This window comes from Agelaius phoeniceus, chromosome 6 (assembly GCF_051311805.1).
Source record: "Agelaius phoeniceus isolate bAgePho1 chromosome 6, bAgePho1.hap1, whole genome shotgun sequence".
Taxonomy (NCBI): domain Eukaryota; kingdom Metazoa; phylum Chordata; class Aves; order Passeriformes; family Icteridae; genus Agelaius; species Agelaius phoeniceus.
In genome coordinates this window covers 57447573-57469933 of record NC_135270.1, presented here as the reverse complement: position 1 = coordinate 57469933, position 22361 = coordinate 57447573, and the positions used below count along the sequence as shown (strand labels likewise).

The following is a 22361-nucleotide window of genomic DNA, read 5'->3' as shown; positions in this document are numbered from 1 at the left end:
CAAACAGGAACTGGCTTTTATGCTTAAAGGGTGTTTATGCCTTGCATAATTTATTTGAGGTCCTATCCTGCTAACATCAAGCTCAAGAATAAGCTCTTATATGTGTTTCAAAAGGGAAGAGGGTCCAGCTCCTTATCAAGGAGCCTCCCTGGAGAGATGCCCTGTCAGAGGGTCAGCTGGGGCCAACCTCCCCTTTTCCTTCTCTCCCTCTGCTTCCCACTCTCCATTTGGTGTGGTGTGGAAGTGCAGAGTCCAGCAGATCCTGCACAGGGCAGGAGAGCTCCCAGAGGAAAGGAACAGGACTCATCTCTTCAGAAGGGCAGGTGCCAACACAACTTCCCACTACCCTGTGCAAAAAGAGACCAAGAAGCCAAACAACAGAAGACTATTTTGAAGAGGTGAAAAAATTCCAAATTAACCACTGCAAATGATCTTTAGGAGATGGGCAGGTGTGTCAGTTCTTTCAGGAGTACAAAAGCTTTGCTGATGGACTGACAGTGCAATTAACTGCATCCATACCCAAGCCCTCCTGACAGAAGGGAGCCTCTCCCCAAAACACAAATATTTAAGGGTGAGTACCAAGGGGATGGGACCAGGCTCTTTTCAGTGACAGGACAAGGGGCAATGGGCAGAAACTGATGCACAGGAAGTTCCATCTGAATATGAGGAAAAACTTGTTTGTTGTGAGGGTGGCAGAGCACTGGAACAGCTGCCCAGAGAGGCTGTGGATATTCAAACCTTGCCTGAGCACAATCCTGTGCAACCTGCCCTAGTGAACCTGCAAGAGCAGAGGGCTGGACCAGATGATCTCCAGAGGTCTCCTCCAACCCCAACCAGTCCAGCATCCTGAAAAACACAAGATGCAGCTCCAGGAGTGTGCAGGGGCTGAGTCAGCACCTCCCATGACAAAATGCACTGCTTCACACAACACTCTGACCCACAGAGGCACAGCACAGCGGGAGCCAAGAGACAGCTGTCATTTGGAACAGTGTAAAGCTTGCACTCACATCTTCAAAATGTTTTACTGTATCAGCTTCTCTGCTGAGGGATATTTGAATGTAGATATGCAGTTTGAATACACAGGACATGTGCCATATGCAATCTGACCACAGAATAGATTATGGCTGGGAACTGGCTAAATAAATTCCATCCAGAAATGAATTCACAACTTTAGATTTGTCAAATAATTTCCAACTCATCTCCCAAAGTGTGGGTAAAATCCTACACTCAAGTAATTGATGAAGTTATCCACAGACTGTGGGATGTCACCCTGAACATCTTTTACTTGAAAAACCATGATGAGCATGCAAGCACTGCACTTTAATTACAGAGACAAGAGAAAGAAATGAAGAGGACATTTCAGGACATGCCAAATGCAAGTAAGTTAATTTTCATGTGTTTACAGCAGGATAATCTACTGCTCAGATGCATCACACAGGAGGTTTACTATAAACTCTGAATAAAAATGGACACTGTTTTTTGCATTTAAGAAGTCTATCTGGATTTCTGCTTTTCATTTACTGGAACAAACCTGATACTGCTTCCGGAATGAGAGCTTCCCCTGGGGTTAAACAATTCACACCATGATGGTTTCCTAAAGCCACTTGCACATAACTTCAATGATGTAAGGTTTATAAAGGTCACAGCTGCACTCCTGCAAGGCCTTTGACACAGTCCCCTCCTGCATCCTTCTGAACTGGAGAGAGATGGGTTTGATTTGGGTGCATGAGGAATTGGTGGGATGGTCACATCCAGAGGGTGATGGCCAACAGCTCAGTGTCCAGACAGAGGTCAGGGGTCTGTACTGGGACCAGCACTGTTTAATTAATGGCACAGACAGTGGGATCCAGTGCAGCCTCAGCAAATCAGCAGATGACACCAAGCCCAGGGGCGCTGCTGACACTCCTGAAGGATGAGATGCCATCCAGAGGGACCTCCAAAAGCTCAAAGGGGATCACAGGAATCTCATGAGGATGAACAAGACCAAGTGCTGGTGCTGCACCTGGGTCAGGGCAGCCCTCGGTATCAATCCAGGCTGGGGGTGAAGGGATCAGAGCAGCCCTGCCAAGAAGGACTCGGTGCTGCTGCTGGAGAGGCTGGCCAGGAGCTGGCAGTGTGTGCCTGCAGCCCAGAAAGCAAATCCCATGCTGGGCTGCAGCCCCAGCAGCGTGGGCAGCAGGGCCAGGGAGGGCATTCTGCCCCTCTGTCCCTCTGCTGAGAGCCACCTGCAGAGCTGCACCCAGCTCTGGGACCCCCAGCACAGGAGGGATGGCTCAAAAGAGGTGCTCAGAGGGCTGGAGCACCTCTGCTGTGAACAGAGGCAGAGGCAGCCTGGAGAAGGCTCTGGACAGACCTTATTGCAGTCCTTCAACACCTGAAGGGGGCCAATGGAAAAGATAGGGACAAATGTTTCAGCAGACTCTGCTGGGATGGGACAAGGGGTAAAGGTTTTGAACTGAGAGGGCAGATTGAGATGATACACAAAGAACACTTTTTTTACAATGAGGGTGGTAAAAGACTGGCACAGGTTGGATGCCCCATCTCTGGAAACATTCAAGGTCAGCTTGGATGGGGCTTTGAGCAACCTGGTTGAGTTGAAGATGTCCCTTCTCCTTGCAGGGGGTTGGACTAAATAGCCTTTAAAGGTCCCTTCCAACCCAAACCATTCTGTGATTCCATGATTCATTGTTTCTTACCAATGCTGAAGCCAACTTAGAGATGTCAAAATTAACCCAAGAGATTAAATACTGTTGGACAAGGTAACCTATTATTATTTATCATAAATAATATTAATATAAGTCTATTATTATTTATGTGATCACACACGGATTCTGCCTGTGCTCTATGAAACAGTGTCTGCAGCCTACAGAAGCAAGGAGTGCTAATTACTTGTTCACATGTGGTTTCCATCTATGTTTATTTTGTGGGTATTAACCTGAAATTAAGTCAACACAAAAGAAAAAGAGGAACAACAAAACTGAATATTTTCAGAGGCAACACAAGCCTCAGTCTCGTGACAGCTGCTGTGCCTTTGCAGAATTTTAAGATACAGACACACATTTTTTTTCCCTTCTGCTGCTATTTCTGTTATGCACGTAAAAGGGAGAAATCAGCTTCCCAGAGAAAATAATGGCTTCAGCTGTGACTGATACAGAACAAATCAATATCCACCTAATCCAGGAACAAGACAACAGGCTAAGGTTGCATACTGCAAACTCTTCAGTGCCAGGCTCCCACCTCTGCTGTTTTAATTCAGAGGCAGCTGGCACAGCACACTGGAATTTCACTCAGCAGACACTTGAAAGCAAGTGGGACAACCACAAGCTCCCTCTCTGTGCATTTCTCTACGTGCACACAAACCTGTCTTCAAGAAATCAAGCATGAGACAGACCCCATGACTTCACTCCAATGAATGTGTCAAGATACCAGGAAAAGAGTGGATAAACATCTAAAAAGCAAGTTATTCACTGTACCTGCAATGAAATAAGTCTCAGAATCATCCTTCAGTCCCCCATCCTCAATTTGGCACTGAACCAAGTCAGGGCCATGAGGGCTTTACAGTGAATCCAGAGTCTGAAGCTCTTGGTCCACTCAGTCACACAACAGGCAAAAAACCTGGGATAATAAATCTGGAGAGGGCACATGATCCAGGTGCATCATAGCCCTGACACTCAGTGCCCACCTCATCTCAAAATAGCACAATGTAATCTGGAAAGCAGCAGATAAGGATGTTGGGGACAACATGAATTTAACACAAGTGACAAAAAAAGGTGTAGAGAGATGTAATTTTCAAACTGAAGCTGCACTTTTAAATAACCAGCAGTAACAAAACCAAGTGAATCATCTTACTTATCACCAACAGGCAAAAATGGATTCACAGTTGTGGCTAAAGGGTATTAACAGTTTGTGAAAAATCATGTGGAAACTCAATACTTGTGGTTGAAAAGGATTCAGTTCCAGAGATGATTCAGGCATCTTCAGCACAGCTGTAACCACACACTAGAGTATGTTCTGTACCTCAGAAACTGTTTCTAAACTCCAGGATAACCTTCTAAACCTGATGTTCAGGAGTTGTTCTGAAAGAATTGCCCATCCACTCTCAGGGGAATAAAAATAAACCCAACCCCTCTTAACTCCTCTGCCAGCTAAATCTATAAGAGAGCAACTCTTAAATCCTCTGGTGCTGCTTTCAGCTGTAGGGCAGGTGTGTAACTACAGCCCAAATACCAACACCATTTGCCTGCTCCTGGGAGGGCTGGAGGTGAGAGTGTGTGCAGAGCCAGGAGCACAGGTTGGAGTCTGCCAGCAAAGCAGGATGAACATGAAGTCTCACCCATTTTACAAGTACAGGGCTGGTTCTGCACCACTCAGTGGGTATTTGGAGGAATAATAAAACAAAGCTCTCCTGGGGAGATGTCCAAGCATAAACCTCTCTGCAGAGAGAAATTTTTCTTAAAGGACCCAGCCAACCTCTAAAAGGTTTTGGTGAAGCCTCCTCATATCAGTCTGTTCCTCCATAACTCTGAAGTGCTCATTTTTGGGTTTCACCATCCCCATGTGATACCAGTTTCTTTCAAATCAGGGTTTGGGATTTTAAGCACCACTGGTGTAATTACACCCATCAATTTCTCCAACCCACCAAAGATCTCCCCAGTCTTCCAGGTGCACTTAGTAGGAGAGAATGAAGCTGCTTGCAAAATTCTTGGGTATTTTCATGCAGGAAATAATGCCAGTTGAACAGTTCCCATACTCATACAAATTAGCTGCTGTTTGGTTGAATACATTCATATCTGCTATGAAAAAGATGGCTCTATCAGCTGCTTCTTTATGAGCTTGCTCTAAACCAGTGATGTGACAGTGCAAAACTACTTATTTTCTGTTTCATCAAGAAGTAATTCCTTCAGGCATTAAGATGTGACATAAAATCTTTTACTAAATTGAGCAATTTCATTAAGTTTTCTGTGAAGAAAGCAGAATACAGCATGGAATACAAAAGCTGTTAAAATGTGCCAGGGGAATATCACTGGGAAGGTAACAAACTTTGCAAGCCATAGGCCTGTATTACACATTTAAAACATGGTCTGAAAGATTAAATAACCACAGAAACAGTTTTATATAATATGATTTAGCATCTATTGCTCAAGAACTCAGGAGTAAACATTTACTCTTGTCTGATTAATATTAGCAACTTAAAAAAAAAAAATAAAAGGCATTCTTCTGATGACTGAAATACATTCCCAGGGGGAATTTAAGCACCACAGTTTTTTTCCACAGAAAACCTCCAAATAAAACACGGCCAAGTATTGCCTAGAGAGATTAAACACCAGGAAAGCTCTACACAGCAGAGATTCTCACTTCAGGCAATTCACTTTTTCCTGCTTTTGAGGGAGGTGTTGTGAACTCTCACTCTCTTCTGCACGGAAGAAGAGATCTTCAGAGATGCTTTCTTTGTGAGGGACCTTTCCACAGCCCCGGGTTTCCATAGCAACAGCTGAGCATCCTCTCCACCCGTCAGCAGAGACTCATCCGTGGGGCTCCAGCAGAAGGAGCGGACGGTGGCCGAGTGTCCCCCACCCAGGGTCCCCACCAGGCTCAGGCCCTCGGTGCTGCAGCTGATCAGGTGGATGTCTCCTGTGGAGGTTCCCCCAATCAGGAAGAGTTTCCCTGCCTTCTCGTGGTAGAAGCCTCCCACCAGGTAATGCAGGCCGTGGCTTTCAGCGCACACCGACTCTCTGACATCCAGAACATGCAGCAGGGTTATCGGCTCCTCGGTGTCCAGCTGAGCCATGTCCCACCAGCAGAACCCCTCATCGTGTGTCGTGCAATAGACCTGTTTGTAATCTTCCCCAGACCAGCCAAGAGAGCTCACTGATGAATCTGAATTGCAAGTGGATATCAAAGCGTCATCTTCGTTGTCCTTGTTGATGTCAAACACATTCACCAAGCCATCGGTCGACCCAGACACTACCAAATTGGGTTCGACAGGATGAAAACAGATTTTGGTGATGTCATCATTGTGACTTTCAGAATAGACTCCCAAGGGCTCTTTGGTGGCACTGGCACAGTCCGTAACGCCTCTGGCATCCCAAAACACCAGAAACGCGTCCTTTTCAACCTTCTCCGTTCCGGCGCAAACGATGAGGTCGCTGCAGCTGACGTCGAAGCTGATGAAGACGTTGGAGGGATAACCACTGAACACCTGCACCGGTTTCTGCGCGGCCGAGCGAACATCCCAGCACTTCACCGTGCCCTGGCTGCAGGCAGAGAACACCAGGCTGTGGCACGTGTGTGCAAACCTGACCCCGGCCAGGACCCCGCCGCGGCCGCCGTACTGGCGCAGGCAGCGCAGCGCGTCCCTGTCGTACACCCTGAGGCACTCATTGGAGCAGGACACGGCCACCAAGGGGCTGCCCCCGGGCTGGGCAGCGCTGGAGGTGTGGATGTCCAGCAGGTAGGCGGGCTCCTCGCTGGGCTCGCCGCGCCTGGCAATGCGCAGCCCCGCCAGCTGCCGCTCCACCGTCTCCACTGCCGTCATCGCCCCAGCCTCGCCAGCTACCTGCAACAAAGAAAAGCCAAGGAGAGCCTTAATTACAACATTCTTCTAACTTAAAAAACTCCTATGAGGAAGCAGCTTGTGCAGAGGTGAGGCAAGAGGAGAAAATTCAATTATCCCGATGTCCTCCCCACACAACTTCATTCACAGGAGCACAGGACAGGAAAGGGCTCCCTGATTCAAGGAGTTCAGTCTGTCTGTAAGCACCACACCAGATAATCCCCTTAACAGATTAAACAGTCTATCTGGGAAAATCACTCAGCTAAATTTGCTTTATTATTTTTATAAAGTAACATGATGTTCTCCACGAGTGGAAACAAAATGAAGTCACCCCCTCCACCTGAGGAGGAGTAAGTTTTGTTCAGGGAAGCACAGCCCACAAACAGCTGCATCAGTACAGCTCCAGGAGACTTCTTCAGTGAGCTTCTGTGCTGAGGGACGTGCACAGGGCAGGCAGAGAACAAGACCAAAATGACACAGCACTACAGCCTGAAATGGCCTGCTGAGGTAATTTTACAAGTATTTAGGTGCCCAATGAAGCACAGACACACCTGCCAGGGTATCAGGGACCACCTGAACAGGCAATGTGACCTGTGGAATTCACTGCAATTAAGCACCTCAGTGTTTTCTGAGCCTCTTGTAAAACCACAGAACAGTGGCTTTTAGTGAAGCTGATAAAAATCTTCCCTTCAGAGGCAATTCCTCACTGGCACTACTGAGCCCTCCTAGAAACCCAAACTATTTCAGCAATGCACACAAATGCAAACTTTACCCAGCAAAACCAAAATTAAACAAAATTCTCTTGGATTCTCTCACAGATTCACTTCAAAAATATGCCCTAAAAAAAAGGAAAAACATACTTTTCCTTCCTGTAACACAACAGAAAATTCTATTCTGTAATTGCAATAAAGACTCCATCAATTCAGAGTCAGGAAAGGCACAGCAGCATTTACATTTTAAAGAGATGTTTGCAATAGTTTTAATGGTTCACGAACTACAACCATTTTTTAAAACAAGATGTAGGTATGTTATTACAGTCATCCACTTCTGTCAAGAACACAGGTTCAATGAGACCACTATTCTGTGTTTAAAAATAATCAAAACCCAAACACTGAGGGAATCACAGGAGGTTTTAAGAGGTCAACACTCCAGTGATTTCTCACTGGTACTGATATCTCCTTAAGGTCTGGACCAGCAGCCAATCCCAGGTACCATAAGCATGAAATGACCCTTAAAAAAAAAAATCCAAAGAGAAATGGAATAAAAAAATCAGGCAGACACAAAATGTGTGAAAATATTCTCATGCCTTCCCAGCTGTTCTATCATCAAGTTTTCTGCAAATTCTCCAGGCTGGATTTTTAGGGGTGGAATATGCAAGTTTCCATGTATTACTTGCTTTAGTTGCAATTATTTTAATTGCCCATGAGAGACCAAAAACAAAGGAGAAGTTGCTATGACAAAGCTGCATTCTGCTTTTTTTTTTTTCCCCTTCTTGGCATTGTTTGTGGTTTCAGGGGTTTGCTTTCCCTCCTCTGGTTTGGTATACACAAATATTCACTACACCATGTGACAAACCAGCAAATTCTTAAAAAACAGCTTAAGCAGGCACACATAAAAACTTAATTCCCAAGTCACAAATAATCTCACTAAGCGATTTGCCTCAGTAATATCCTGACAATGAGGTCCCCAGGTTAATCTTCTACATCAAAGCAACCTTTCAGAGCACATCTACCAGTCATTTTTGCCATAAAATGCAGACATCCTGTGGAAACTCCTTCCCCCTCTGAAGCAAAGAAGTTGAACGTGTTTTCTGGCATTACCCTGTGCACAACCTACCCACAGAACTTGTTCCTTCCTTACTTTTCTGGGTATGTCCTCAAATGAAACAAGCTTTTACTAGAACTATTACATAAAGCCAACTGCTCTCAAACGCTGTTTGCTACACTGCTTAAACACAAAACTGTTAAACAGCCATGCCAATTAATAATATTAACTGAAGAAAGAAAATATTTTTAACACTATTAATTAGGAAAACTGCTTAATTCAATTTACTGAAGAATTACAATGGGAGCCTCTATTTAAATAGAGTTTCAAACACACATGCTTGAGGGTGGAGAAAGGAGTTTTCGTAAACCAGCTCTCCCGCAGTGCTATGGTTACTAAAAAAATCTGGTTCTCTCTGTGAATTTCTTGTAAGAAAAATATAGTTTTCCAAGCTGACCTGAATTTTAAGCTCTAAATATTCAGACTTAGTCTACTCAAAAGGCCAAGTAAACTCAAACAGACATGTTCCTGACAAATGTCATCCATTTGGAAGGCAAGCTGCAGTTGTTTAAATATTACTGACTATGATAGAGAGTATCTTTCAATAAGCAGTTTCTACAACACTCATGTCAGAGCTTTTACTGCTGGGGAAGGTGAGGGAACTCTGCAAATACCCAGAAGTTGTAAAAAGCCAGAGTCTGCAAAAGGAGGTTCATTCACTTTTAATAATATTTTCTGGGAAATAAAATTAGCTCAACACAACTCCTAAGCTTTTGCCCAGAATGACTTAACTACAGCTATTCTGAAATACCAGAAAATGATGTTCATGTTTTCAGACAGAAATGCAATTTCTACCATCAGGAAGGTGAAGGTTCAATTCTATTTCCACTGCAACAACTCAGACTTGTGTTCAATGGCAGCCGGGTTTTTGCTAAAAACTCAGTAAAATGTCTGCTTTAGCAAGAAAGTCTTCAGACTATTATGAAATTGTGATTGAAGGTTATATAAACAATTCATGCTCAGATTTCAGGGTGTAGCTGCCAGCCCTTCCTTTTCAGAAGGGGAAGTCACTGTTGTATTTTGATGGGAAAGTTTAAATGGCAGGAATAGGATCTGTGTTAAATTTATGAGACAAATAGGAAACAATGGTCTTCCAAACACAATAGGAGATAACTAAGCACTGGACTGCAGCCACCTACAGAGCACATGGTCCCCTGCACTGAAGCACTTTCAGTTCCTTAAGTTCAACAACAGAGTTATCTGTTTTCCAAAGAATCCTTTGGCAAAATCAGAGTCTTTGAAACGTTTTGGACACAGCACAAGAGCCAGTTGTGATCAGAGAGGAGAACTGCTCATGTCTGTATGACAAACTGTCTGACACAAAGACTTGTACCAACAGCTTGCTCTTGGACTACTCCAGTCTCAGAAAAATTCACAGAGGGCAGTGGCCAAAAGCTCTTCTTTCCCCATGGATCCTCCTCTGCTCAGAATATGAGTTCATTCATTAAATTCAGGTTTTTCAGTTTCGCCAGCAGTCACCCACAGTCTGGATCTATGGTCCCAACACTGACAAAATCCAGGGGATGTCAAGGTGCCAGGAAACCCCAACCACCACTGGGCTGACACAGCAGCACCTGGCTGAGGGTGGCTGGCTCTGGCCAGTCACTTGTGCTTGACACAGAAGTGCAATCCCATCCTTAGGGATCACCATTCCTTACCCCTGCACCCCCCCCAGCCAGGAAAAGCCACCTTTAATAAATTAAACCTGAAACTTCTATTTTATTATATCCAGACTTGGAACTACACTCAGGTGATCTGTTCTATGAATTAAGTACACAGTTACATGCAACCCCTGCACATCTCCTGGATACCACAACTACCAGAAACAATAAACTTCTGGAAGGACACTCAAAACTCATTACATCTTGGGAACTCAGAATAAATACCATTCTCTGAAATAACCTAAAATATTTTGACCTCCAGGGCATCCTACAAGGCTCCTTTAAAAAAGAAATAAACTCAATGTTTAGAATAGAAGGCACGAAGTGGAAGTGATGCCAAAGAGGCAGGACAGGATTTTCAGATGCCTTTGTTATATGTTTTTCACTGGTGGAGTGTGGAAACAACCACACAGCAAGACTAGAAGTGCAAACAGCAAACAGCAGTGCTAAAGGCAGCCCTTTCCAATGGTGGAGAAATGAAAAGCAAGCACCTATCTGCACAAACTAAACTGAACATTGTCCCAGCACTTACTGCTGTGCTGTTTGTGCAGCATTCTAAACGCTGCAGCTTCAGTTGAAGCCAACAGGCTCATCAGTCCTCTTCAATCCAGAACGTTTTTCAAAAGATAAACCAGCAAATCATAAGTTATTTCCCTTTTCCTTTCAGTGGTGTACAGAAGATGCTGCCAAGTTCTCCTTTCCAAAAGGGAACGTTAGCTCAAAAATATATAGAAATACAAATTTTCCTTTGAAAAATACAGGGAAAAATGGCACATTCTCAAAGATTTAATCACTAACATAAGAGTAACTTACGAGCAGGAGGGTAGAAACACGTAATAAAAATGAAAAAGACCTGTAGTTCTGGCAATCTTCTCTGCAGAGGTCAAATACCAAAAATAGCAAGGGATCTGAACAGCAGCAGATGAAATCTTGCACTGTTCTTTCCTACCATAAACAATACAAGCAGACCCTCCCTTTATTTTCACATAAAGAGAGAGAACAAGTTCCAGAGCAAGCTGAGAACAAACCCAGAGCTCTGGGCAGCGGGAGGCAGCTCGTGCATGCACAGGACATGTGGTTTGCATTTGGGAGCAGAGCTGCCAAGGCAGGGAGAACAAACAAATCACTGCTGCACTGCCCCAGTGCAGGGAGAACAAACACACCAGAGCTGCACTGCCCCAGTGCAGGGAGAACAAACACACCAGAGCTGCACTGCTCCAGTGCAGGGAGAACACATCAGGGAGAACAAATCACTGCTGCACTGCCCCAATGCAGGGAGAACACATTAGAGCTGCACTGCCCCAGTGTAAGGAGAACAAATCAATGCTGCACTGCTCCAGTGCAGGGAGAACAAACACATCAGAGCTGCACTGCCCCAGTGCAAGGAGAACACATCAGAGCTGCACTGCCCCAGTGCAGGGAGAACAAATCAGGGAGAACACATCACTGCTGCACTGCCCCAGTGCAGGACAGAACACATCACTGCTGCACTTCTCCAAAGCAGGGAGAACAAACACACCAGAGCTGCACTGCTCCAGTGCAGGGAGAACAAATCAGAGCTGCACTGCCCCAATGCAGGGAGAACAAATCAGGGAGAACAAATCACTGCTGCACTGCCCCAGTGCAAGGAGAACACATCACTGCTGCACTGCCCCAATGCAGGGAGAACACATTAGAGCTGCACTGCTCCAGTGCAGGGAGAACAAATCAATGCTGCACTGCTCCAGTGCAGGGAGAACAAACACACCAGAGCTGCACTGCTCCAGTGCAGGGAGAACAAACACACCAGAGCTGCACTGCCCCAGTGCAAGGACAACAAACACATCAGAGCTGCACTGCTCCAGTGCAGGGAGAGCAAACACACCAGAGCTGCACTGCCCCAGTGCAGGGAGAACAAACACATCAGAGCTGCACTGCCCCAGTGCAAGGAGAACAAACACACCAGAGCTGCACTGCCCCAGTGCAGGGAGAACAAATCAGGGAGAACAAACACACCAGAGCTGCACTGCCCCAGTGCAGGGAGAACAAATCAGGGAGAACAAATCACTGCTGCACTGCTCCAGTGCAAGGAGAACACACCAGAGCTGCACTGCCCCAATGCAGGGAGAACAAATCAGGGAGAACACATCACTGCTGCACTGCCCCAATGCAGGGACAACACATTAGAGCTGCACTGCCCCAGTGCAAGGAGAACAAATCAATGATGCACTGCTCCAGTGCATGGAGAACACATCACTGCTGCACTGCTCCAGTGCAGGGAGAGCACATCAGGAAAACAAATCACTGCTGCACCTTTCCAGTGCAGGACAGAACACATCACTGCTGCACTGCTCCAAAGCAGGAAGAACAAACACATCAGAGCTGCACCTGCCCAGTGCAGCAGCCTGCAGAGCCCCCTCCTCACTGGCAGCACTCCCCAGCAAATGAGCTGAGCACAGAGGGGAAGCACAAAACGCCCCTCAGGAACGCTCAGTTTGCCCAGCACACACTCTCCCATAGCCTGGTTTGTTGTTTCACCCAAGCAGAGGGTTTTTCCAGCGTTCCCATAAAGCCTGCTGAAGGCAAAGAGCATTTAGTCATCAGGCAGGAAGGGAATAAAATGCATGAGAGGCTACACTGAAGTGCAGAGACAAGATGTAACTGCCAAGAGAATTATTTCATCCTCTCCAATCAGCTACATCTTGCTTCCAAATGTAAGGCACAGTCAGAAAGAAGCTCCATGTAATTCTTCATTTGCAGTACAGAGAAAATTGTATCAGTAGAATAGAAAGGAGGAAAAAGATAAAACACAAAGTCTATGGGAAGATCAAAAAAATTAGGTCTAGCAAGCTACTTGCCTTTCATGAAATCAATTCCTGCCCTCCCACCAGGACTGAGCTTTGGGGTACAATCCTGTTTAGCAATGGAGAGAGGAGCTGTAGGTGGGAGAGGGAACCAAGGAACTGGCCTTAAACAGCATTGGCTGGAGGGAAAAAGGGTCAGAAGTAAGAAAGAATAAAGGGAAAAAGGCCCAGGTGCTCAGTGCCTTGGGATTCAATAATTTAAAAAAAAATTAAATGGAAACTACAACTGTTCTGAACTCATCTTTTGGGGACATAAGCAAGTGTTCACATCAATACAGGAACAAAACCTCTTTTGAATATTATACTGGACATCCATAGAGAGAGAATGCAAAAACAACTTCTTAATTGGATCAAGCATAGCTTTAAATGCACAGATCACAAAAACCATACAGTGACTATTTTCACGAAAAGAAAACTTTCAGATTGGGTTTTTTGGTCTAAGATTCTGCATTCAAACTAGAAAGACCTATCCTGATTTTGCAACACTGGAAAATATGGTGGAGATCTAGAGAGATGTAGAACATTTAGGCATGCCTTCAGGTCCAAAGTGCAATGAATTAACATTCAAGCTTGAGTAATTGAAAGCCTATTGACAGAAATACATGAACCAAAGAGATGGTAAAGAGCTGCAACAGATCAGATGAACCAATTGAAAAAGTGTAGAATAATCCAATGTACAATTAAAAAACTCAAATAAGCTAGAAAGCACTATACAAAACAATAAAAGTGCCAAATTACAAATTTTGGCTTCAAAATTAAGGCAAATTTATTAAAATATAATGCTCAGATTGCTAACCTACCTTCTCTAGAAGAATTTAGAAGGCCCTGACATAAACATGGGAAACATAGTTTCTAGATACTCTAAGAAACTGTGTAAAACAATAATTCAAACACATTTGAGAACATCCCTTCTTCTCTTTCCATCCAATTCCCTGCCTGTGACACAGACCTACTAACAGAGGAGCCACAAAGGCAGCTGTCCCTGAAATCCCACTCTGCCATGGACCCAGCCAAAAACTCCCTGTGAGGAGCTTTCCTTGCAGTGACCTCAGCAGGCAGAGGATGTGACTGCACCCAGGTGTGGCTGAGGTGGTCATCCAATAAAGGACTAATAAGAGGATAAGAGATGCTCTATTTTGCTCTCCTGGCTATTCTCAGATCAAGCTGCAGCAGAAGCAATCCTATTTCATAAAGGCAGGTCTGAAAGAGTCCCAGGCAAAGGGTAAATTACAGAAAGAGATACTGCAATTGGACTATTGTATTTCAATTCTATATATTATGTTTTCTTCTTCTTTTTTTTTCTGGCAAAGAATACTGTATTTAAAGACACTCTGAAAGCTCATCTATGCCTAAATTGCACTCTCAGAAGCCTCTGAACAGGTGAACAACAAATGCTGCATCCTCATGTGGGTTCTGGAGAACAGGGAAACTGTCCTGGTGCTGGGCTCTGGCTTTGCACTGAGACCAGGAGGGTCAAAGATGAGCCTTGTGCCTGCTGCCTGTAATGGAACCACAGCTCTCCTGCAAACCTGGAAGAGAATCCAAGTCCCAGCCTTCTGCACTGGTGCTTATCTCATCAGACCACAGCCACCACAGCAAAGTCATTTCCTCTCTCCTGTGAGCACTCCCACCGAAGGCATCGCACCGAGATGATTCTCGTAACCACAGACATGGGAAAGGGGATGCAGACTCACCAGCCTCTCAAACAACAGACAGCCACAGCTGCTGGCAACCAGACATGGAGCTGCAATGCTCACCTGCCTGCAGCATGAAGTTTTGATCTGGTCACACTTCAGCCCAGCAGCCACGAGCAGCTGGGGAGGTTCATGCTCACATACAGCATTTATTTCCCTTTGTCAGGGGGTCCAACAGCTTTGCTGTCTGACCTGGCACTAGAGCTGTGCACTGAGATGCTCATCTCAAACCAGACAGAAATAAAGTATTTATCTAAGTGGATTTGAACAAGAGCCTGGCCTACAAACACTTCCCAGTCCTGACTGTGGCAGAACAGCTTGCTGAGCAATCCCCAGCCAGGGCCAACATTCACTCCTGACTTTCCCAGTCAGTGAAACAAGGACAGTGTTTGCCCAATTCACAATCCTGGTGCACACAAACATCAGTGAGTACAGCCAGCAGCACCCTGTCACACAAGAAGCCTTGCTCTGAATGTCCACACTACAAGATACAATGCAAAAGTCACTGTGACACCGTGGTGCACCTGCAAATTCCACAATCACAGAGTGCTCTGATGCCCCTTCAAGTTTGGGATTACAGGAAAGGACTCCAAGAGTGATGATTTTCAGGGCCATTTTAAGCTGAACAAAACACCACATGAACAAGCAACACCAATGATTCACCCTACAGAGAAAGGTGAAAGGAAAAAATTACTTACACAGCTGCATGAATAATTTAGTGACTCTGAAACAACACCATTTATTTCCTTCAATTTACACACTGTCACTTACTACCAGCATCCTCATATAGAAGAAACCTGGAAATAAGTAAGAAGTCTTCCCAAAGATTAATAAAACTTGCTGAAATTCTTCCAAATAATTTATTTCTACACCACAGGAAGCCTGGGAAATTTCAGCCTGAATTTAGCAGCAACCATAATAAAAGGATATAAAGAAACTGCTGTAATTGGGAAAAAAGCTCCTCCTACCACACACTGGTGCCAAAATACCTACAATGACATAAAGTCAATGTTTTATTTACTGGAATACTTCAGAAATTCTTTCACAACAGTAATTTACCTTAAGTACACTTCATTATCAGAGCTCATTCCTCAAAACACAAACTATTATGTTTTCAGGACTCTTTTCTTAACAACCCAAGCTTAAATCAGTCACTGCTGAACAGGTGAGAAGATTCCCCTTCAATGCAGATGTAGGGGAATACAAGACAAACAACATTTGTGTGCTTGATAATTCTCAGCCCCACTCTAATATTGTCACAGACATCTTTTATGAAAAATCCTTTCCTTAGGATTTTTCCTCCTGAGAAGCTGAGAGGCCTCAGGAACAAAATGTAACCAATGGTTATCTGCTGCTGTGGAATGCAACGCAGGTGGATCTGTGATTGGTCTCATGTGGTTGTTTCTAATGAATGGCCAATCACAGCCCAGCTGGCTCGGACAGAGAGCCGAGCCACAAACCTTTGTTCTCATTCTTTCCTATTCTATTCTTAGCCAGCCTTCTGATGAAATCCTTTCTTCTATTCTTTTAGTATAGTTTTAATGCAATATATATCATAAAATAATAAATCAGCCTTCTGAAACATAGAGTCAGATCCTCATCTCCTCCCTCATCCTCAGACCCCTGTGGACACAGTCACACAATATCACTGCCCAAGCAATTCTCTGCAGTTCCAGATGTGCTGCACAGGCACAAACATCTGCCAAGCCCAAGCAGGGAAAATGACTTTTCCTAATTTTCCTCATCTGCTTCACCAGAACTTGCAGATCACTAAGTTGTCTTTGCCAGTCACATCCCACAATATCAATTTTTTTTTTTATATTTAGCTACTCCAGAACATCCCCATGTCAAGGTAATTTGTCAGACCCTCTCCAGTTTCAAAGCAACAAGAGAAACTGGAGATCCCTGTGTGCCCGTGACAGTTCACAGACTATCAGTTTCCAAAACAAGCTCTTTGTGCACAGTCTGACAGCTGGAGGCTCTGCTGAATCTTTATCATGCCCTAAGCTCAATTTTCAATGCTTTGTAGCAGACAAAAGGAAAAGATGTCATCTAAGTGACAACAGGAAGATGGAAGAGGCTGAAATAAAGGGTTTCAGAGCTATGTTGCCTTCATCCTGATCAGGAGAATTTACTTTTGAGTCTCCACAAAAGAAGCTAAGGCACTGAGGATGTGGACATTGAAGCCATGCAAGGCACTCTCTTCAGCTCTTTGTTTTCAGGAGCCTTTAGGGAACCATACATGCAACTCCAGCAGCAGCTTCACCAATGCCATAAACAATTAAAAAAAAATCAGCTTTTACTTTTCACAACACTCAAATGCACATTGATCTTCCATACTCCACTGGAAGTTCACATTCAACTGTTTTTTCACTCTTTAAGTGATTTAGGACTCATTCACAAGACATAAAATCATGAAAGGGAAGGACAAAGGAAAAAGTGTGCAGGTATTGATACTCCAGATTTTCTGATCAAGAGATCTGCTGTATGCAGCAGCACAGACAATCCCTGCTGGCAAAACCACAACTCCCAAGTTTTTGTTAGGACCCACGAACCCTGAAGACCTAGGTGGGGAATTTACTTTTCTGAGAGCCACAAACACCTTTCCAACATCTTCAGCAGCCTGCTGGCCCAAAATAATGCAGGGATAAAAAGCAAAGTCAAGAGCTTTTTGCATTTTAATAACCCTGCTCTCAAGCCATGTTTGTTCTCTATGCTTAAGTAAAGCCACATTTCACAGGGTCATAGGAGGCTCCCAGCAGTGCCCTTTGCTGAGGCCAATAATCCAGGGCAGAGAAGGAAGGGTGAGATGCTGCAGGTAATGGACTGTTTATTTCACAAGAAGTAGCTGGATGCTTTGCCTTGTGTAGCTTGGCAGAGACAGAGACTGAAGGGGATACAATTACTATCTACAAATACATCAAAGGAATAAATGCTGGGGAGGGAGGGAGGGGAGCTACTCAAGAACAATACTGGCACAAGAGTTTAAAAGGATAAACTGACCATAAATAAAATATGGAGCAGAAATCATAAAGTTTATCTTACAAAATACTTCCCAGTTATTAACAGTGGGGGTAAAAACTTTAACTGCCTTCATCTGCTTTTATAACCCCGCCAGCCTGGCACCCACCACTGTCCTTGCACAGCAAAGAACCCAAATAGGAAGGCAGACTGAGAAACAAGCAACTCTGAGATAAGCTGGCTCTTGATTCCTTTCTGGAAGGTACCACACTGCCAGGCAGACAACAGCAAGACACATTTTTTGCTCAGCCCATAGTTTCAAAAGCAGCATTAGGAATTTAGTAAGAGAGCATGTGTGTGCACAGAGGTTCCAGCTTAAGGTGGCCTCCTCTCCACGCTGCTGGAACTGCGGGGACAGCGGCCCAAGGAGCTGAGCGTGCCCTGCACACAGCCGCGCCCAACGCCCAGGGTTTGGGTGGAAAAGCCCAAAAATCGGGGACAGGGCCCTGGCGCTGTCATTCCGCTCTCGGCCACCGGGTGTCGCCAGTGACCGCCCCAGAGCGCGATCGCGATTTACCCGCCCCAATAATGATTAACCCGGGCGTTAATAAAGCACCGGGACTCCTTTCTTCCTTTTAAAAGCCTCTGTTCCTCAAATCAGACCGTTAAATCAAAAATCACAGCCTTCGCTTAGAACAGCCTAGCACGGAAAACGGAAGGGAAAAAAAAGCCCAACCAAATTCAACTACGCCACAACTTTTCCTTCTGAACCATCAGAGGTTAAAAATATACACGTTGTTTATTAAAGTCTCATTTGGATTTGGGTCATTCAGGCTTCATACCAATGCCAGATGCAGCTCATGTGTCCATGTAAGGCACACATAAACACACAGGCAATGACTGACCTGTGTGCATTTGTATTTGCTCTTGTAGCACCCAGCAAGTGCTGAGTCCAAACACCCATCACTCCTATGTCCTAGGGAGGAGGGATCAACAAACCAAACCCAGCAACTACAAACCCTTCCTCCCTCAACCTCTGCCACTCATATCTATCTCCCACAAACATTCCTGAAGCAGGAGTGTTCAATGCACATGCAAAGTAATAGTTGCCCAAGACATTAAACCACTAGAATTAACTTGCCTTTAAATCTGTGTTTTTTCCCTTTCAAAACTGAATCATGTATTTCCTTATATATCCTGCCAGACACTGAATAAACTAAAATCAAATCCTCTTACCTCAAAAAACTCCTTCATGAACTGCATAAAAACTGAAGTCAGTTAGAATTGCTAGTAAGAGCTGTATGTTTCTAAACAAGAAATTTTGCTTTCACAGCTGCTTGTCCCTTCTGATTGCACAAAGGAGTAATAACACTTAATTCCAGCTCTCCCACTCATTCCCATAGCAACAAAGATACACAAATTATTATTATGAAAAGACCCTCAAATTATTGAAAAGTGAACAATACCTGAAGCTTCCTATTCCAGGTGCTGCCAGCATACAACCCCAGTTTGCCAATTTTAACTAAATGCTGGGCTGTCTTTTCACCAATTTAACTGCTCACCAATGTACACCACTTTTGTATCTTATTTTTAATGAGAAGCTGAGCAACAGTTTTGCCTTGAAATAAGAGGCAGAGGAAAAAAGATCTCAGTATGGTGAGAGTATGAGCTGAGATGGTGAGCTGCAAGTGAAAAGTTGTTAATCAGTTAGAAATACAAAAAAAATTAAGTTTTTGCTGAAGCAATAAAGCAATTGCAAGAAAGGTTATAAACAATACAGCAAAACAATAATTTTACTTTAATTTTGGAAATAAGAGAGGAAAATGCACCAGCAAGAATTCATGTAACTCTTTGTGTTTAACTCCTCTGTTGAAGGAAAGGGGAGAGCTGCAGGGACATGAGAAGGGAAAGAGCTGAAGGAGAAGTGGGTGGTGGGTCAGGGTGAAAGTCCCTGAGGAGGGCAAAGGCATGTTTGAGGTTCAATTCCCTAACCCCACAAGGGATTGGGCAATGTGCTCTTTTTCTGCTTTCCTTATATTCTCCATTGCCCATCTTGCACCTGAACTGCTCAAGTGCAAAAGCACACTCCAAAACCTTGCCAAGACCCTGATTCACAATTCTCAACACTTCCTTTTAATGTCTGGTGTGAAAGCCTCTAATGGGCTTGTCCTCACACAGGAGAAGCTGAGCCCCATAAAAACCATCTTTTCACTCACCAAATAAACCCAAGTCTTAGATTGTCTGCAGCTTGGTATCAACAAAGATCAATACAGCTGAGCAACATGGTAGTGCTGATTTCCTTCTCTTTTGCCCTTTTTTTCTTTTTTTTTCTCCCAGAAAATCTTGGAAAAAACATTATTTTTAATACTTCCAGTAAAAAGCACAACAAAGCTGGAAAATGCTGCCAGCAGGCAACAACCATCTGGTCTCTCAGGAGAGCTCCCACACAGTCAGGTACAGACCAGACCCCAGGGCTGCCCTGCACAAATGATGCAATGAAAGAAAAAAAAACATTTCAAAAAAATTCATCTTGAAAGTTCGAGAGAATTGGGATTGTTCAGCCTGGAAAAGAGAAGACTTTGGGGTGACATAATTGCAGCCTTCCAGTACCTAAAGGGAGCCTGCAAGAAAGATGGAGAGAGACTGGAGTTACAGGGCAAGGGGGAACGGATTTAAACTGACAGAGGGCAGGAAAAAATTCTTCCCTGTGAGGATGCTGAGGCCCTGGCACAGGCTGCCCCATCCCTGGGAATGTCCAAGGCCAGGCTGGATGGGGCTTGGAGTAACCTGGTGGAAGGTGTCCCTGCCCATGGCAGGGGGCTGGAACAAGGTGATTTAAGGTCCCTTTTAATCCATTCTATGATTCTATGCTCTTTTTTAAAAAATATTTTAAGCCACCTGAACATCATCAATCCATGCACAGAAGAACTCTTATGTGGAAAAAAAAAAATTAATAGATTTATTTCCAAAAGGTCTGAGACTACAGAAGAAACAGGCAGAGCCCAGGTCATGCCAATGTATGCAGAGGCTGCCCAGGAATTCCAGGCCCACCTTGCCCTACAGGGCTGTCCCTTGACCCCATAAAAAGATATTTGGAGGAAAACACAAAGAGCTATACCAGTCTTCAAACAAACAAAAACCAACATGCAAACTTTAAACAAACTTCTAGGTGCTGTAAAATCAGCACCTAGAGACCATGGGATTCACATGAACACAAACCTGCTCAATCTCTCTGCTGACAGGAACAATTATCTTCAGGAGCTGCTCTGCACACACACTTCACTGAATCTGATTATTCTCTCAAACAGGAAACCCACTGAAAATATGAGGAAATAAAAGGCATTAACATAACTTAGTTCTGAGAACAAAGTTTTTACAGACCTAAAAACCAGCATACTAAGAAAAGAGCTTGTGTTTCTGCATTCTTTCAAATATGTAACACATATTTGTAACACAGAATTATAGGATTATAACCAATATGAGCCAGTAACAAAACACAGATTTGACAATTCCACTCCCTGTATCTTGTAGGAAAAGTTAATTCTGTAACACAGCATACTGAAGGATATCTGCTGATTATATAAAATAGAAGTTTAGGATATGCATATCACAGCTTTGGCAGTAATTTCTGTAACTACTTTTATATTCAAAACCATAGAAAAGCTTGTTTTCCTTTTTCCCCCAAAGGAGTAAAACTACCAAACAAAAACCCAAACTGTAACTTTCATTTCTTCTTTTGATCTTTTCCAGATTTGGGATCTTTTCCAGTCTGGGTGTGGGGTTTTTTTTGTTGTTTCAGACTGTCACAATCATTAATAAAGATTCCCATCTGCACCAAACCTGGGTGAGCTCAGCTAGTGCTTACAGCACAACTTCCTAATACAGATATTTCATTAAATCACAAATCATTAGGGTGAAAAAGACATTTACGATCCAGTCCAGACATTAACCCAGCACTGCCAGGGCCACCGCCAAACCGAGTCCCCAAGCACCGCATCCTCGTGGTTCTGGACACTTCCAGGGACGGTGATTCCACCACTGCCCTGGGCAGCCTGTCCCTGCCGGTGTTCCTTACCGGATCCTTATCCCTGTCCCTGCCGGTGTTCCTTATCCCGATCCTTATCCCTGTGCCTGCCGGTGTTCCTTATCCCGATCCTTATCCTCATCCCTGTCCCAGCCGGTGTTCCTTATCCCGGTCCTTATCCTTATCCCTGTCCCCACCGGTGTTCCTTACCAGATCCTTATCCCTGTTCCTGTCCCTGCCGGTGTTCCTTACCGGGATCCTTATCCCTGTTCCTGCCGGTGCTCGTTACCGGGATCCTTATCCTTGTCCCTTATCCCGATCCTTATCCCTGTTCCTGCCAGTGTTTCTTATCCCGGATCCTTATCCCTGTCCCTGTAGGTATTCCTTATCCCGATCCTTATCCCTGTTCCTGCCAGTGTTCCTTACCCGGATCCTTATCCCTGTTCCTGCTGGTGTTCCTTATCCCGGTCCTTATCCCTCTTCCTGGCCCTGCCGGTGTTCCTCACGCGGATCCTTATCCCAGCCATGTCCCGGTACCTGTCCTACGGGTGTTCCTTACCCGATCCTTATCCCGGCCGTGTCCCGTGTCCCTGTCCCTCCCGGTGTTCCTTACCGGATCCTTATCCCGGCCGCTCCATGGGATCCCTGTCCCTGCCGGTATTCCTTCTGCTCGGTCTCGGTCTCGGTCTCGGTCTCGGTCCCGGTCCCGGTCCCGGTCCCGGTCCCGGTCCCGGTCCCGGTCCCTGTCCCTGTCCCTGTCCCTGTCCCTCAGAGCCGCCCCGGCCGCCGCGTGCGCGCCGC

At 44.8% G+C, this 22361-nt stretch overlaps 1 protein-coding gene across 2 annotated transcripts; it reads right to left on the bottom strand.

The window, feature by feature from the left end:
• Positions 1-2745: 2745 nt before the first annotated feature.
• WDR89 (WD repeat domain 89) lies at positions 2746-22361 on the bottom strand. Of its 2 annotated transcripts, none has more exons than XM_054635543.2 (3): positions 22174-22361; positions 20756-20852; positions 2746-6556 (listed from the first exon to the last, which is right to left on the bottom strand). In XM_054635543.2, the coding sequence occupies exon 3, from the start codon at positions 6533-6535 to the stop codon at positions 5366-5368; it is 1170 nt and encodes a 389-aa protein (XP_054491518.2). In that variant the 5' UTR covers positions 6536-6556; positions 20756-20852; positions 22174-22361; the 3' UTR covers positions 2746-5365. The 2 variants fall into 2 exon arrangements, with proteins under 2 accessions (XP_054491518.2, XP_077036913.1); XM_077180798.1 differs by lacking the exon at positions 22174-22361 and adding an exon at positions 21612-21625.